The sequence below is a fragment of the Bacillus rossius genome, chromosome 7 (genome assembly GCF_032445375.1).
Source record: "Bacillus rossius redtenbacheri isolate Brsri chromosome 7, Brsri_v3, whole genome shotgun sequence".
NCBI lineage: Eukaryota > Metazoa > Arthropoda > Insecta > Phasmatodea > Bacillidae > Bacillus > Bacillus rossius.
In genome coordinates this window covers 51424283-51441571 of record NC_086335.1, presented here as the reverse complement: position 1 = coordinate 51441571, position 17289 = coordinate 51424283, and the positions used below count along the sequence as shown (strand labels likewise).

At 40.3% G+C, this 17289-nt stretch overlaps 1 protein-coding gene across 1 annotated transcript in view; it reads right to left on the bottom strand.

The window, feature by feature from the left end:
* LOC134534003 (glutamate receptor ionotropic, NMDA 2B) overlaps positions 1-17289 on the bottom strand; it is a 159723-nt gene that overhangs the window by 65628 nt on the left and 76806 nt on the right. Inside the window, exons 5-7 of the mRNA XM_063371892.1 lie at positions 16569-16752; positions 12700-12838; positions 1310-1539 (exon numbers count right to left, since the gene is read on the bottom strand). Coding sequence (XP_063227962.1) covers positions 1310-1539; positions 12700-12838; positions 16569-16752 — 553 coding nt within the window. The remainder of the gene's footprint in view (positions 1-1309; positions 1540-12699; positions 12839-16568; positions 16753-17289) is intronic.

The window sequence follows — 17289 nt, the reverse complement described above, 5'->3', positions numbered from 1 at the left end:
AGGCAACAAATTCCATCATAGCATCATTTCGCCTCGGTCACGCGAACCATATGCCGATAACGAAGCCTTCAAGCCGATCATGTTTTGCAATTACATTAGACTGGTTAAAAAAAATAGGCAAACAAAACTAGGATATTAGAAAATTACAAGTAAAACTAAACACTTTCATATGTTCCCCTGGACACAAACCCAGAACACTTCACACGTATATCCGTGCTTGGACCATTTGCGCGGTGGAGGTAAAGTCTGTTTCCCTAGTTATAAGCTTGACATTGGTCACTGGTCAAGGATCATGTGCATAATTTGTTTTGATGGAGAGAGGGGATGTGACCTCGTTGGCTGGAGTTTTATTTTAAATTCTTTCCTTTTGTTGACGGGGATGGTAGATTTTTTTTCAAGTATTTCTCAGTATTTTGGAGATGAGGACAGGTATATACAACATCTATCTCCCCAACCTCAATTGCCTACGCCACTGCAAGATATAACCATCTCCCAACTGTTCACTTGCAGGGAAGTCATATATTGTTAGTATGAGAACTCTGAAAACCACACAAAGTTATTTACAAACACCGTGTGCAAAACAACAGTTGCAGAATTAAACGTAGGGCGGTATTCCAAGACGATCGAGTAATGTAGCGAATAAGCACTCCTTTGCTGGGATACAACCATAACCTAACTCACGAGCCGTATTCCAGAACGGGGCCAAATCGAATCCCAGTAAGGGAATAAAACGGCAACCGTTTAAATAAACGGTGCCCTACGCGAGGTTAGAAGCTGGTTCCAACGCATTATAGCGGACGTTTCGTAACCATCGATATTGTTACGGCAAAAATTCTAGAGATAGCAGCACCGTCACACGAATTAAATGTTATTCTAATTTTCTCAAGTACTTTTAAAATTTTCAAAATGTATTCCAGAATAGATTCACTACCATAAAGTTTCATTCGGCATACCAATACGTTGGGTACATACCCCGTTTTTCACGAAATTGAATATATACGAGGTAATGGCGCCAGACGTGAGTCCACAATCTGGAGGAAATTATCGAAAAAGTGAGCTCTGCACATGCGTGGAATTTCGGCAACATATTGGCATCGGATAGGACATCAAAATGCGTTCTATATTAATATAATGGACTGGCCGTCTCCTATTCGTACAATAGGAGTACGGGTAGGGTACAGGTATAGCCACATTCATCAGCTAAACCCTTATTTTTGTGTCTTGGAATACCGGCCCAGATCTGAGAGCTGTGAAGCACGAGGCGTCGGGGGAGAAGGTACTGGAGGTGCGGCGCGGGGAGAACACTCACTCTCCGAGCTCCATCTCCTTGGACACGCGGCAGATGACTCCCCGGTTCATGCTGCACTTGCCCGTGACGGGGTCGGGCGGGCCCAGGTTCACGTAGGGCGGCTCCTCCAGGAACGTGATCTTGAGGTGGAACTTCTCCGGCACCCCCTGAGGCGGCGTGTGGCTGTTGCCCGGCCACACGATGTCCTTGATGTCCAGGCCCTCCTTCTCCCAGGACTTCCACACGCCTATCTGCGGCAGGACACACAAACACTTCCTGCCGTCTTCCCTCCACAGACACTGGCAGTAGCAGCTGACCATGCTGCAGTACAATCTAGCCCTTCCTTCTCCCAGGACTTCCACACGCCTATCTGCGGCAGGACACACAAACACTTCCTGCCGTCTTCCCTCCACAGACACTGGCAGTAGTAGCTGACCATGCTGCAGTACAATCTAGCCCTTCCTTCTCCCAGGACTTCCACACGCCTATCTGCGGCAGGACACACAAACACTTCCTGCCGTCTTCCCTCCACAGACACTGGCAGTAGCAGCTGACCATGCTGCAGTACAATCTAGCCCTTCCTTCTCCCAGGACTTCCACACGCCTATCTGCGGCAGGACACGCAAACACTTCCTGCCGTCTTCCCTCCACAGACACTGGCAGTAGCAGCTGACCATGCTGCAGTACAATCTAGCCCTTCCTTCTCCCAGGACTTCCACACGCCTATCTGCGGCAGGACACGCAAACACTTCCTGCCGTCTTCCCTCCACAGACACTGGCAGTAGCAGCTGACCATGCTGCAGTACAATCTAGCCCTTCCTTCTCCCAGGACTTCCACGCGCCTATCTGCGGCAGGACACGCAAACACTTCCTGCCGTTTTCCCTCCACAGACACTGGCAGTAGCAGCTGACCATGCTGCAGTACAATCTATCCCTTCCTTCTCCCAGGACTTCCACACGCCTATCTGCGGCAGGACACGCAAACACTTCCTGCCGTCTTCCCTCCACAGACACTGGCAGTAGCAGCTGACCATGCTGCAGTACAATCTAGCCCTTCCTTCTCCCAGGACTTCCACACGCCTATCTGCGGCAGGACACGCAACACTTCCTGCCGTTTTCCCTCCACAGACACTGGCAGTAGCAGCTGACCATGCTGCAGTACAATCTAGCCCTTCCTTCTCCCAGGACTTCCACACGCCTATCTGCGGCAACACACAAACACTTCCTGCCGTCTTCCCTCCACAGACACTGGCAGTAGCAGCTGACCATGCTGCAGTACAATCTAGCCCTTCCTTCTCCCAGGACTTCCACACGCCTATCTGCGGCAGCACACACAAACACTTCCTGCCGTCTTCCCTCCACAGACACTGGCAGTAGTAGCTGACCATGCTGCAGTACAATCTAGCCCTTCCTTCTCCCAGGACTTCCACACGCCTATCTGCGGCAGGACACGCAAACACTTCCTGCCGTCTTCCCTCCACAGACACTGGCAGTAGCAGCTGACCATGCTGCAGTACAATCTAGCCCTTCCTTCTCCCAGGACTTCCACACGCCTATCTGCGGCAGGACACGCAAACACTTCCTGCCGTCTTCCCTCCACAGACACTGGCAGTAGTAACTGACCATGCTGCAGTACAATCTAGCCCTTCCTTTTCCCAGGATTTCCACACGCCTATCTGCGGCAGGACACGCAAACACTTCCTGCCGTCTTCCCTCCACAGACACTGGCAGTAGCAGCTGACCATGCTGCAGTACAATCTAGCCCTTCCTTCTCCCAGGACTTCCACACGCCTATCTGCGGCAGGACACGCAAACACTTCCTGCTGTCTTCCCTCCACAGACACTGGCAGTAGTAGCTGACCATGCTGCAGTACAATCTAGCCCTTCCTTCTCCCAGGACTTCCACACGCCTATCTGCGGCAGGACACACAAACACTTCCTGCCGTCTTCCCTCCACAGACACTGGCAGTAGCAGCTGACCATGCTGCAGTACAATCTAGCCCTTCCTTCTCCCAGGACTTCCACACGCCTATCTGCGGCAGGACACACAAACACTTCCTGCCGTCTTCCCTCCACAGACACTGGCAGTAGTAGCTGACCATGCTGCAGTACAATCTAGCCCTTCCTTCTCCCAGGACTTCCACACGCCTATCTGCGGCAGGACACGCAAACACTTCCTGCCGTCTTCCCTCCACAGACACTGGCAGTAGTAGCTGACCATGCTGCAGTACAATCTAGCCCTTCCTTCTCCCAGGACTCCCACACGCCCATCTGCCGCAGGAAAGACACTCCCTTTCTGGCGTCTGGACGCACTGAACGCGCGACAGTATAATCAAACTTATGATCATAGTGTGAGTCTGAATTAGACCTACGTTATTTGGCTGCCAGTTCATCAAGGAAAAAAGTTTTAAATATATACATATATATATATATATACGACTTATGGTTTGAAGTGCTTCCCGATGTCTGAAGGTCTTCTCATGCTGAAAAACTGGTCTATTGCCAATAACAAAGTTTTTTTTTTTTTTTTTTTTTAGAGATTGAGAGAGAGAAGTAACACTTAAGCGTTTGGATAATGTTTCATGCGACGAATTTGTTCAACTACCGCAACATATCCTTGTCGTAAAATAATTCCAACTGAGTCAATTAGGGGCAACAACTTTAATTCCCACATAGTTTTGTAACGTGTTGTTTTCACTTTTTTTTCAATGATAAATCGACAGTTTTTTAGCTTATCTTGCAAGCAAGCAGCGCAGGAAGAAAATTTTAAAGCCCTAATTTGAATGACTTAACCTTCAACATAAACATAAAAAACGTTATTTTATGGGTGGTAGCTCATGCATTGTTCAAGTTAATAAGTTTTAATAACACTATCTACCTGGAATGCACGATACCAACTTATATACGATAGCTCTAAGATGTCTGCGCTTAAGCATTATGGTAATAGGTGGCATTGCATTCGTCACGGCTACCAACATCATGGCAATGAAAATACTTTTTTTTTCGTAACAAAACCTTTCTTTTCTGTTTATAAATTTCTGTATAAAATAAACCGTTAGTGCTTAAAATGTTCAAGTATAAGAGAAAAAAATTTCCTTCGGCACACCCCCTACTTTTTTTCAGTCTAATTTTCATTCTTATCTTATCACCTAAAATCATCTCAAACAAAGCTCGATACCTATAAAACATTGAGCCATAATTCATTCATTCTTTGATTTACGTTTTACTCGTCTGGAAATCTGGATGGGTTGAGGGGTGGAAGACGCTTTGCTTTTCTCTCTGTAATGTTGGAGCTTAATATAATAAAAAAAATGTTTATATCAAGCACAATTCTCACAAACAAACTCACACTCAGTACTTATAAAAATTGTGTAGAAGTGTAGATATTTTATTTGCTTATAATATTTGTAAAGAGACATGTTAATTTTCACCAAAATACATGACACTTAAAAAAAGAACTTTTTAAAAAGAGTCCCTTTGGTATTAAATGAAGATACATACGTTTTTATTTAAGTTTTCTGTGTGAAGTACAGCGTGTTGGATAACTGCTGAACAGGATTTAGTATGATTAGAATTTGCACGCAGAAAAGTCATTCCAATTGGTATTTCTTTATTCTTCCCCCCCCCGCCCCCCGTTTTACTTAGTGGAATAGGGAACGAGAAGTGAAGCTCACGCCGTCCCTAATCATAATTACAAGCCCTTTCTCCCGCTTTCTTTGTTAATTAGCAGCTATCGGCGAGATCAAAAGGCGGTGGGAACCACCTGTGAGTGGCGGAGGAAGGTAGTTGTAGAGAAAGAGAGAGAGAGTTTTAACGGAAGGGGTGGAGCGTGGGTGGGGAGGGAGGGGTAGCCCTTGAGTAATTTCCCCTCCACCGCCAGCGGCGCGGAAACAAAAATTTCTTCCCTCTCAAAGAACCCGCCAACGAGGCACTCGGAATGACGTAATCGGGGTGCAGAACTAATCCACAGTGTTCCTTTTGCTCGGCGCTGAAAGAATTCCCTGAACGGGGAATATTTACCTTGGCGAAACAGCGCTATGAAGATATCGTAGCGTCGGTAGAAACATCACGAGACGCCTTTTGCAGCGGAATGTGCTCTTCCCGTCAAACTAAGTTATAAATAAATTTTAAATTTCGTAAATAAATTCCACTTTCGCATTGGTTAATCGTGATCTCATTATTGGTCAGATATTAGATGTAAATTTTCAGTGCAATTTTTCTAATAACTGCCTTAAGACCATTTGTTTGAGGCGTGCCCGCCACTTGTTAGGCATTTTGTAATTTTTATTTCAGTTTATTTTGATTAATTAAATTTATACGTCTTTCGAGGAATGGACTTATATGGTGAGCCGTATATATATACTTGTAATTTTAAGACTTAAGTTGGCAACGACTTTCCAGAAACTTTGAGTAGGTACATTCGGCCGGATGTAAAACATGCGAAGTGTAGTTTTGTATAAATAAATTTTTTTATAGTTACAAATTTTATTTGTTTATTCTCGTATAAATGGTCACCTTTTATTACATCTTTATTTTAGTGTCAGTCGATGGTTGGGCTCTTGGAGGTGTGTTAACGCGCGCGGGGAAGGGAGGGGAGGTGGACGTGGAACTGGCGCGAGAGCATGACGCTACGCGGCGCGGCGACCGCGGACCGAGTCATGAAGGTCCTTCGAAAGGACGCGGCGGTGTTTAAATTTACTGCTACGATACGTGGTCCTTTTAAAATATTTTCATGATATTTTGAAGATACTATCAGTCCAATGAATGACAACGAAACAATTGAACACAATCCAAATGCTAAAATGTATATGATACCCTTATTCTAAATCAACGCCAATTGAAAAAGAGTACCGGTTCACGAATACCCGGGGATAGGGTCATCCGACTATAATATATGATTTTTTACGAGTACCATAATGAGCAACTGAAATATATGTGGAAACTACCTAACTAATATTTACCCCAAGTTTAAATTTAAATAACAACTTGTCTCTTTGCTTGGATTTTTTATTTTTCTTTGCACCATGTGTGAGTTAATAACCATGCTAAATGTGAGAACAGAAGAGTGGGACTGTGCCGGGAGATTCGTTTCGCCTTGCAAGCCTGCGCACGCACTGGTGCGTGCGCTTCTTCGGGCTGTTTTGCCTGTCTCGTCTCAGCCGGGCCAAGCCTTGCGGATTCAGCACGCCAAGTTGAGAGGTACGGACGTCGGCGCTGATTAAAAAAAAAAGAAAATTTAGCACACCTGATTTGTGTACCATCGAATCCAGTGTGCGAAAAACGCGAGCGGAAAGACTCCTAAAATCAGTAGGTTTATTTCAGTAACTACTGTATAATGATGTGTGCTGAGCTAAAATGAGCATGAAATGTAATTTTGGCAATTTCACGAAAAGGAAGCTGGAAGGCCTATTTTTTTTGACTGGTATATGACCGACCATATATTTTTTTTTTTTTCACTATAGAGACTACTTTAAATTGCTAAGCCATGCCCACCTCACAAAGAATTGGACTGGTAGTATATGTTGGTTAATTTTTTCTAATATTAAATGAAATATCAAATTATATAATTTAATTCCGGGTACTATTAAATATGTTTAAAGCACAATGTTGTTGTGATGCATAGTTATTAGTTTTTAATTATTACTTTTACTTCGTGTATTTTTGAAATTCTACTTTGCTAATTTTTAAGGAACAGTAATTTTCAACTGGTTGCCTTCTTTAAAAGGTTTATTTGTTATACATTTTGAATAGATAGTGTTTGAGTTTTTTGTTATGATAAATTTACAGCCAAAATTAATTTTTTTTTCTTTTTTACTTGCTAGTTCATACAGCCTCCTCCTTAATTTTCAAGTTTTCGTATCGTTTTGACCCTGCCTAATTTTGATGTTTTCGAGGAGCGATGTCAGTTATGCAACGTGGTTGATTTAAATAGTTGGTTTGTTTTGATGTCCGCATCATGTTGTGGCGCGGGGCTTAACTCCTAGGAGAGAACCAGAGTTAACGGTTGTGTTTCCGGTTTAGGGGACAGCAGAGTCTTTTTGAAGTCTCTTATTAAACTGCACTAAAGTCGTACCATATTCCTTACATATTCAGAAAAAGTTCTAGCAGCATTTATTTTGGCTCTTATGCCATTTACAATTTTACAAAAATTAAATTAATGTTAAAAGTAGAGTAAATCGTTAGGAATCAGAATCTATCAAGTTGGTGGGGCCCAAACTTTATAATTCACTAATGCTCAGGCTCAAACGATAGGATAACAATAGTAAAGAAAGAACTCAAAACATGAACTTATTAAAATAGTGTTTACATGCTTACACCTCCGGCGAATTATTTTAAGCTAAATTTTTATACATTATTTGTGCGTCAACGCACGAAATAAATTTATACCATTTTCAAAATATGACACATAATTGTGTAAGTTTCCGCACAAGAAGCTTGTGGCTATCTAAATCAGTACAAAATAACAAAGAATTATTTATTATAAAATTTTCACATTGAAAAAATTGCGTACAATACAATTATTGATCTTTCATTCTTCGCACTTTATAATTCCTAGCTACTGATTGCTACTGGATGTGTCACTGAATTTCCTGCAATGATGTAAAAAAATATTATTTACTTTACATTAGCCTTTGATATTAAAATGGGCTAGCTTTGCTGATTTCTTATTGTATTCCTGGAAATATGTCTGATTTATTGATTTTAGGTAAACAATTGCCATTTTTTAATGCTGAAAATTCGATACAATATGAAGTTTCTAATGACCACCTCACTAATGAAACTGTCTGCAAAATAAAACATCAAAGGATTCTTTAACTGCTAAAATTAAAAGATGTTGGTCTAGCAGACAGAGGAATGGTGCAAATTCCATGATCGCAATGTTTTGGGATTCAAGGCATGAGTTACGAGCACGCGAAGTCAGAGAGAATATGTCACTCGTTTCAGCACATAAAGGGGAAATTTTTTTTTCAGTTATGATACTTTTTTTTTTTTCGCGAGTCACATGGACGTGCTTGCTGTAATGGGACGCCATTCCGCTGGGCGCCGCGGGAAACATTTCCAGTCCTCCCACGCTCTCGGATAGCGTGACCATGAATATTCAACTAATGGTTCTCAGTCGGAAAGAGAGTGCCTAAGGAAACTGTGGGCGTTTGGGCGGGGTTTGACGGCTTAAGGGGAGGAAAAGGGGGGTTCTGGATCTCTTTGCGAAGGGGAGAAGATATTAGCAGGAAGTAGGGGGGAGGAATTTGAACTATATAACCAGTTGACGGTCTGTGATTAAGGGAGATGGAGATGTTACGAATGTTTTTGGGAAGAAGGAGCAGGATTACGCATGTAATTTGCTGGTTTAATGCGGAGAGCCACATCGAAATTTGGGTCATTGCTGGAAAATGATTGTAAGGGAGGGAAGGCCCGCTCAGATTTATGGAGTCTGGAAACTGTTCAATTTATTCTTCGAATATTATTCATTTATTTTAATTTTACGTCTCATAGACATCGTTTGGAGACTCGTGTTGTGAGTCAGGGAAATCGGGGAATTACTCGGTTATGGACCATCCCAAAACTAATTTTCGTTGAAAATTCAAATGATTGGTGTGCCGAGTTTCGGGCCCGTGTCCTGTAGATTTAGAGTCCGACGTTTTACCGTTGCGCCACTTCACTCGGTTAATAAAAAATTTTACTTAATAAAACTTTAATAAAAAAGAAACTCCGCCATTTATAAAATCGTCCACCATCTTGAAAATCCGTATTTTTTAAGATAAAAATTCTGGAAAATAATTAGCAGTATAATTCGTACCTTTAGTTATCAATAGGTATATTTACGAAGTATTTACCGATACTAATAAAATATTTATTTCACTACACAAGCAAAGGACAGGAATATTTTCACATAGACATAAACTGCATCTTTTTATAATCGTTATTTAACAATGGAGGTCAGAAGCTAGAGAGTAGGCATGCGTAATCTTTCCCGTGCTAATAGTTGAAATAAAATTGAGAACGACCATACGGAAACGGAAACATTAATTCTGGTTACAATGAAGTTCAGCTTTAATTAGTTGCTGCCATGTTGTTAACATTTTTTTTAACAATACTCATTTCTCGATAGATTCTTAACGGGTTCCATTCAAGCTTTTTTAAAAAATTGTTTCTAACATAAATCTTTATTCAGCTACGGTTTTTTTTTAGTAGAATAATTGCTAGCCATGGAATTTAACGTGTGCTTTTAAAGATTGAATCCAAACCAGGGGACGAGAATGTGATTTAAAATTTCCAAAACCGTACAAATTGGTGATTGGAGTCGAGCAGGATGGATGTCGAAACCCCTTGTGGGTCAGGGGGAGTTGCGGGAGGGGTGAGGGGCGCGAAGAGCTAACAGAACACGGGAGTCCCTCGCGGAGAGAACCCGGATAGCCAATTAGCGAGGAAGCGCAGCGCTCGAATCACAAACAGACCACCGCGGCACAGTTTCACTCGCGCGCCGCCCAGCGCGCTTCTGTTCTGTGGTTTGTCGTCGTCGGGGGTCTCTGCTCGACCGTGGAGGCCTGGTGGTTTGCGTGGTGGGAATACTACCAGCTCCCTTGTTTCGATAACATTGTTAATGTGTCAAATCATAATTTTCTCGAGTCCAAATCTCGAATTTGAATCCCGAAGAGTACCTCAAGTATACCCCTCGCAAAATGAATCTCGATCTTAAGGATCAAAAATAAAATAATATACAAAAAAACTAAAAATTTTAACTATAGTGATGAAACATCCAATCCTTTAAAGTTGTTATTCAGAAACAAAGTTTCCAGAATCAATAAAATATATTGTATTTCATTTATACGAAACATTTTAAAAGTACAATATTTTTGGAATACTAACATGAAAGGTTTGGTGAAAAAGTTTGGATTTTTAAACTTACGAGGTTGTCAGTGTTGAATTTTTTTTATTACATATGCTCTAATTTTTTCCTTCGAATATTTTTCCACGGTTATAGAATCCTCAGAATACTAAGAATTTGATTGTATCTGAGGATTTGAGTATTTAATTGGCCCATTGCTTGATATAATATTGACGTAATTGATAGGTAACGTCACATTTTATAGACACACGAAATTTTGCGAGTAATTTAAAGAAAGTCTTGTATTTTTTTGCCTTCATTTGGTTTAAATATATTTCACTGAAATAAACTACTGCTGGTTTGCGTTGGTTGTTGTTTAACAAAGATAATATATAAATACGCCGAGAAGAAGCCCTAATCAGTTGATGACAAATGCCCACGACTAGACAGCCCAAGAAAATACCCCTCCTGAAATTATCTGTCCTCTCTAAGCGTGTATCTAGTTTCATCAGCTGATATCGAATCCAGAATCACCATACTGTAGAGCGAGTGATGTTAACTCTGTAATACCGCCGCCCACAAACTACACTGCAACATTATTGGCTACGATACAAGTTATTGCATGCATATCTGGGTACAAAGAAATAAATACATTTTTTCCCTTTTTCAAATAATAATTTATTTAATTATTTTAATTATTTTATATATTATTTACGTGTATATGTATTTATTTTTATTGTCCATTATTTAGGTATTCCTTTGACTCCAATGTAAACCATAAATAGCGCATGTCAGTGACAATATTTTAAATCATTGCACATTAAACGAATGTTTAATGTTGTAGACAGTTACAACACCATCAAATATAGTCTACAGGTCTTTTAACGCGTACACTTTCCGGGTGTCTACTCATCAATTCCCGACAGATTCCTTATAATTCATTCATTTTTTCCGTGACGTCGCTATGACGTAAATTATTGAAAGCTTCCGTTTTGTGAACGAGAGGTCTCTAAATTACCGAAATGAATCAACCATAGAATTTATATTTTATGTAAATTTTATCTTTTTTTTACGTTACATTATCGCCCTAGAATCAAGAGAGAGAAGCGGAAATGGAATAATCCGAACTTTCCCAGACAACCTTAACTTACGTAATAAGGACATATTATAAGTTCGCCTTTACATTCATCGAGTCATCTCAATGTGGTGTTTTATCGATGTCGTGAATTTTAATGTTATTTAGTATAATTATAAACTTAGAATGAGTGCTCATCCTACTCCTCTTTCCTCTTCTACCAATATGAAGAGTTAACTGATTGTCTGAACTTTGATTGCTTTCATAAGAACTACGTGGTGGTAAAGCTAGTAAAATAAAGGTTGCAGCATAGTTTTGATAAAGATTTATTTCTCCAACTCAAAATTTAAATTTTTCGTACATTCCGCCCACCACACAGTATCCTGACCGCGTGCACTGAATGGTAAAGTAAGTTACTTGTGAAAAAAAAAAAAACATCTTTAACATAAGATATTAATTTTTATTAATTTAGTTGTTTAGTTGTTTTGATCTTTTCAAATCGCAGTGTTTGGGTAAAGATCCTTAGCCATTTGCTTTTACATACCCCAGAGTTCATCAATAAAGGTCACCAGGGATTATAGGCTTTTATGTGTATAATGCAATATCCAGAAAGAGAAATTGCTCCTTCCTATAGCATTCATGGGCACATGCAATAAATTCATTCGCTTTCACCATAACTTAGGGTTATATTCCATGGGGATCACCAGGAATGGAGGTCTTCGAGAAGTTGAATCCAGTGGCTAGAAAGAGGTATCACTTTTTCAAATCTCAGTATTGGGCATAGTGCCTATATACACTGGCCTTTAATAGACAATAAAGTTCAATCCATTAAGGTCACCATGTCATATTTTGAGGAGTTGGAACCAAACCCTGTTAGGATTAAATATTCTCTTTAATAGCGGTGATGGGCATATAACACATTCACTTCAACTTAACATAACGTAGGAGTCTCCTGGAAGGAAGCCTTGGAAGGGGTTGAATCCACTGGCTATAAGGAGATATCGCTACTTCAAATGCTCAGAGTGGGGCATCGAGTCCATTCGTCTCTCCACAGCGCCCCTCATATTCTAAATCCACACATTGAGAGAAAGGTTGGTTTGCCTCAACAAAATATTTGTTTATATATGGCAAAAAAAATATATATTTTGTTAATTCAAACAAATATTTTGTAGTAGGAAAGATTCTGTTGACCCAACAAAATGATTTTGTCAACTGAAATGTATATTTGGTTACCTGGGCACGCGTACGGTGTGCTGAGCTTGAAAAAAAAAAAAAACACGTGTTTTGAAAACTGCTCAAGATATCCAAGTGGTATCTGTTTACGGAAAGCATTTAAGAATATGTGTTGTTATTGGTTACTTACCGAGTTTGGTTAAACTAACAAAATATTTTTGTTCCACCGAGTAAATATTTGTTTCGCCATATATCAACAGATATTTGTTTGAATCCAACAAACCTTTTTCTTCTCTGTGCAGTAGTGACGGGAGAACGGGAGGCAGACGCACTCACCTCCTCCCACACGAGCTGCTTGCTGACCCCGGGCCTCAGGTTCATGATCTTCAGCTCGGCCGCCTTGAGCACCCCGTCGGCGGTGAACTCGATGTTGGGTTTCCCGTGCTCCCCTTCCACGCTGACGTTGCGCAGGTACCTGCCGGGACATGGCGACCTCGTGTTGCGGCTCTTCCTCGCAAGCACATGGCCACACCGTTCAAAATTTTTCACCTTGGATCTAGGCAGAAATCTGGTTTCGAATCATCCAGAGATCTTCGTAAATTTACGAGTCCAAAGGTTCACTCACTTTGAACACCAACCCACAAGAATAATCTTCGTACACTAAGACCCATGCGAAAATACACCTGCCAAAAGTGTGTTTAACATGTTTATACGAGAAAAATACAGAATTCGGAAGCTAAAATATGCCGTAGTCTCTATGAAGATCCAGTCATATTAAATGAAGAAGAACTTTTAGTTTATTTGAGGTGAATTCTTCGTTCAAAATGTCCGTAAATAAAAATTTGTGAGTAATTCGTGTGAGTTCACTGGACACTGTGCTATTTTCTTGTTTCAGAGTTATTCTTTCAAGTATTTCGTCAAACAAAGGGTTAGTATTTTGTATTGTTGCAAGTTCTGTTCTTCATAACATACATAATGTTTTTAAACAATGCCTTAAACGCCAGAAGGTGATTACTTACGGATAAATAAGATGAAAACTTATTCATTAATTCCTTCTTCAAGTGACTTTTTAACGGAGTTATGTGGCATTAAAAATTTAATATTAGAAAAGTTGTCGATGAATTTAAAAAAATGCCTTCAACTAAACAAAAGACACTGACTTTTTTCTTATGAAATATATCTCAATCCTGTGAAAATGTTGTTTCTATCATAACTCTCCTATGACAAACTGGGGTGGTTTAGGGCTATGAAATCATATGCCGAAGTAAAATGCTGTCAGTCTATCCGAAAACAAGCTACAGAAATTAATGCGTGTTTTTTTTTTTCTCGTTTATACGTTTTGTGGTTTCGAAAACATGTTAAGACTGAATAAAGATATACTACCGTGTACACATTCCAAATCTCATTATGTACAATAAATTTTTTGGATAGTTATGTAGCGTAAAAAAAAGGCAGACAGGTTTTTCATTCAGATTTTTTAAATTGAGGTCTAAGACTTGTTACTCTAAAACGTCCAAAAGTTTTCATATATACTTTTTTTAAATTTTATATTGGCCCATATAGACTCGTGTAGTAGTACAGAAACCTAGTTTCATTATCTCAAGCGTATAAACTTGGACATAACCAGGCTTCACAGCCCATCACTTCTACGGCAGCCTTTTTTTTATTTTCCTTCTTCCTCGAACGAGCGGAAGAGAACAAAGGCGTCCCTGACTTGGAAGATCAGAGGCATCGCACGTCGGCATCTCAGGTGCGAGAATTAAATTTCAAGCTTTCCCACCCCTTCGACGTCGGGTCGCGAAGAGCGACGATGAACCCTGGGGCGTCAGGAGACGGCGGAAGGGGTGGGGGTGTTAAGGGATGATGGTGGGGTTGGAGGGGAGGGGATGGGGGAGAATTGGATGACCAGAGAGCAATAACGGTACGACGCCTAAGACTTCCCTGGCCCCTCGAGGCAAGAGGGAAGACGGGAAGCAATAACAGTCCCTCTCTCGCGTTCCGATGCACCCTTCGCAAACTTCCTCTTAACGTTCCATCCCACCCCCTTTCTTTTGGTGACCCGTCAGGGGAAGGCCGACCCATACCTGTCACCAAGAAAGCCCGAAGGGCTGTCTCTCGCCCCTCCCAGTAGCAGTGCTTCTGGTGGGATACCAATTATCAAGATATCAAGTTTATTTGAAAGCAGTTTTGAGATTCAACGGACATATTTCTTGAATTAAATATTTCGTCACATAACTCAGTTAAAAAAAATCACTCTAAGGAGTTATTTTTCCAAATAAGTTTTAACTTTTTGCTGAACAAAATAAGTTACATTTCGACAAAAATTAATAAATTAAAATTCATTCGCTAGTCAATGATATACTGAGGTTTTGTTCTATTAAGTATGTACAATTCAGTCCAAAAAAGCAATTTCTTGGAACATATCTAACATACAGATTAAAATGTACTCAGTAGCGAGAAAATGGTTAAATTAAACACTTCAATAGATGAAACAGTAAAATATACAACAACAAAAAAAAAAAAAGAATCCTTATTTCAATGAAAAAATATTTACAAAATTTTCATCCTGCCAAATATGTTTCAGGAGACGCCAAAATAATGTTGAATTGAAAAAAAAATTAATGATGACGAAACTTCGCTTGTCTTATATCGTAGACACTACTTAATTATTTTTTTGTAAATTGATAAAATATTTTTGTTGGCCAAAAAAATTAATTTTTAAGTTAACTGCTTAGAACAGGTGGCAAAAAATATTACATTAGTAATCAAGTAGCATAATATAAAAACAGTGTTCATGATTAGTTACGTAGAGCTAACAAAGTATTTTCACCGACTTTTTGCTCTGTATTGCAGCAGGCATCTTCAGGGCAATGCAGTACATCCGTACAATCAACCACTTCAATGTAGCTCAACCTCAAAGGCCACGATAGTTTGTAATTCATTTGTTCTTTATCTGACAGTTTTTATTGACTTCGACAAGAATTGATAACGGCCAAAAATTTCCACTCATGCTACGTTATCTGGGACAAGAACCCAGAACCCCTGGGTAATTAAATCTCGGCCTTCAATCAACTACGCTACACTATGTTATATATATTTTTTAGTTTTGTCAATCAATATGTTTCAAGGTTTATACAGAATGTTTTTGTGTGATATAAATGATTCTTGAAATGAGGAGGATAATTTGTAATATATTTTTGGACATACCTATTGCTGGTTTACACTATATGTCAACAACAAAAAATCGTCAAAAACGCGCAAAGTGTTCAGCGCACAAACACACAGAAAACAAGCTAAGATCAATAAATGACAAGAGTTAAATGCATTGACAGACAGGTGATTCCGTGGAAGGATTTGGAAAAACATCACAGGACAGACGAACACAATGAGTGGACAACGAAGAGACTGTTGCAACAAGAACAGCAAAAGTAGAAAAAAAGAGTCCTTGGACAACACATCGACAAACAAGTGAAGCCAACGATGATACTAAACGGATATTCTGGACAACACAACAATGGCAGCATAGACGAACACATTAGGCCTACTGTCATTGTGTTATCCAGATTTTCTGTTTAATATCATCGTTTGGTTTGTATTATTTTTGCTGTATAGTCAACATGTCTTTTTTCTATATTTACTCTTCTTATTGCAACTGTCTCGTCGTTGTAAGCCCAATCAATGTGTTCGCCTGCTGTTACATTTTTTCCTGCTTTCTTTCATTAATTTATATGTGCTTCTAATATCTTGTTTTCTGTATTTGTTTATTATTCATATTTATGTACGCTGTGACATACAGTATAAACCAGCAATGGAGTTCAGTCCAAGTATGTATTATTGTTCAAAAAAGTTATTTAAGAGTTAAACTCATACTTAAGATTAAGAGTTCATTATTATTTTGGCAAGAACACTTTGAAAGGAAAAAAAAGTTTATTTTATTTTAATTTTTTTTTTTTTAGACCAACAAAGCACACGTAGGAGGGATTCTTGCCTCAGCTGTAACTGCCCTTAGTTGCCAAAGTGGCGTCAGACGTGTTTCTTACACGTATTCTGCCTCAGGCGTGTTTCTCACACGTATTCTGCCTCAGGCGTGTTTCTCACACGTATTCTGCCTCGTGCCTCGCACTTGGGAAGACTGCGGGGTTTGAGGAGATGATAGGGGGGGGGGGGGGGGGTTAACAGAGATGCATGCTGCCAACTGAACTAACTTGAAGAAGCGGTCCCCGGTCTTCCAGCGCGAGTCGCCGTTGCCCTCGCACGACAGCTGCGTGTTCAAGGTGAGGTTGGCGTTCCTGGGGTCCGACACGAAGTCCTCCACGCCGTAGGCGTACACCTTGATGGCCGTCGTGATCTCGTTCAGCAGCGAGTTGCTGCTCGTGTCGAAGTGCACGCCTGCGGGAACAGCAAGCCAAAGTTGGCAACGGGGTCTCACTGGGCTCTATTTCAAGTCTCTGTGTTACGTGACCTGCGTCCCGAATCCGACAGCCCTCAAAACTGAAACCCATATTCAGTTTACGAACGCTGACAACTTGACATAAAAACAGTGGTTATATTTTTGAATTTCTTTTGAACACTGTCAAATTTGAGACGAGATACATCACGCAGACTATAGTGTGGGGCTTCACGAGCTATTTTTTTTTAAAGTGAAACTTATTTCGGGTGCGATGAGAGTAAAATTTCAAGGCCGAATTTCAATGCAAATTTTTCGTGAAACATTGTTGTGAAACATTTCTGAAGCGAAAATGACAATAATAGGTATTTGGCCAAAGAGATATGAAGAGAACACTATGCTATATGCGTCGCAGAGCTCGTTTACGTTCTCCTCTTTGTGAGATATTAGTCCCCCCCCCCCCCGCCCCAAAAAAGAAAGAAAGAACGGAGAGAGAGAGAGAGATGAACAAAATAATAAAACAGAGAGTGTGCGCGTGC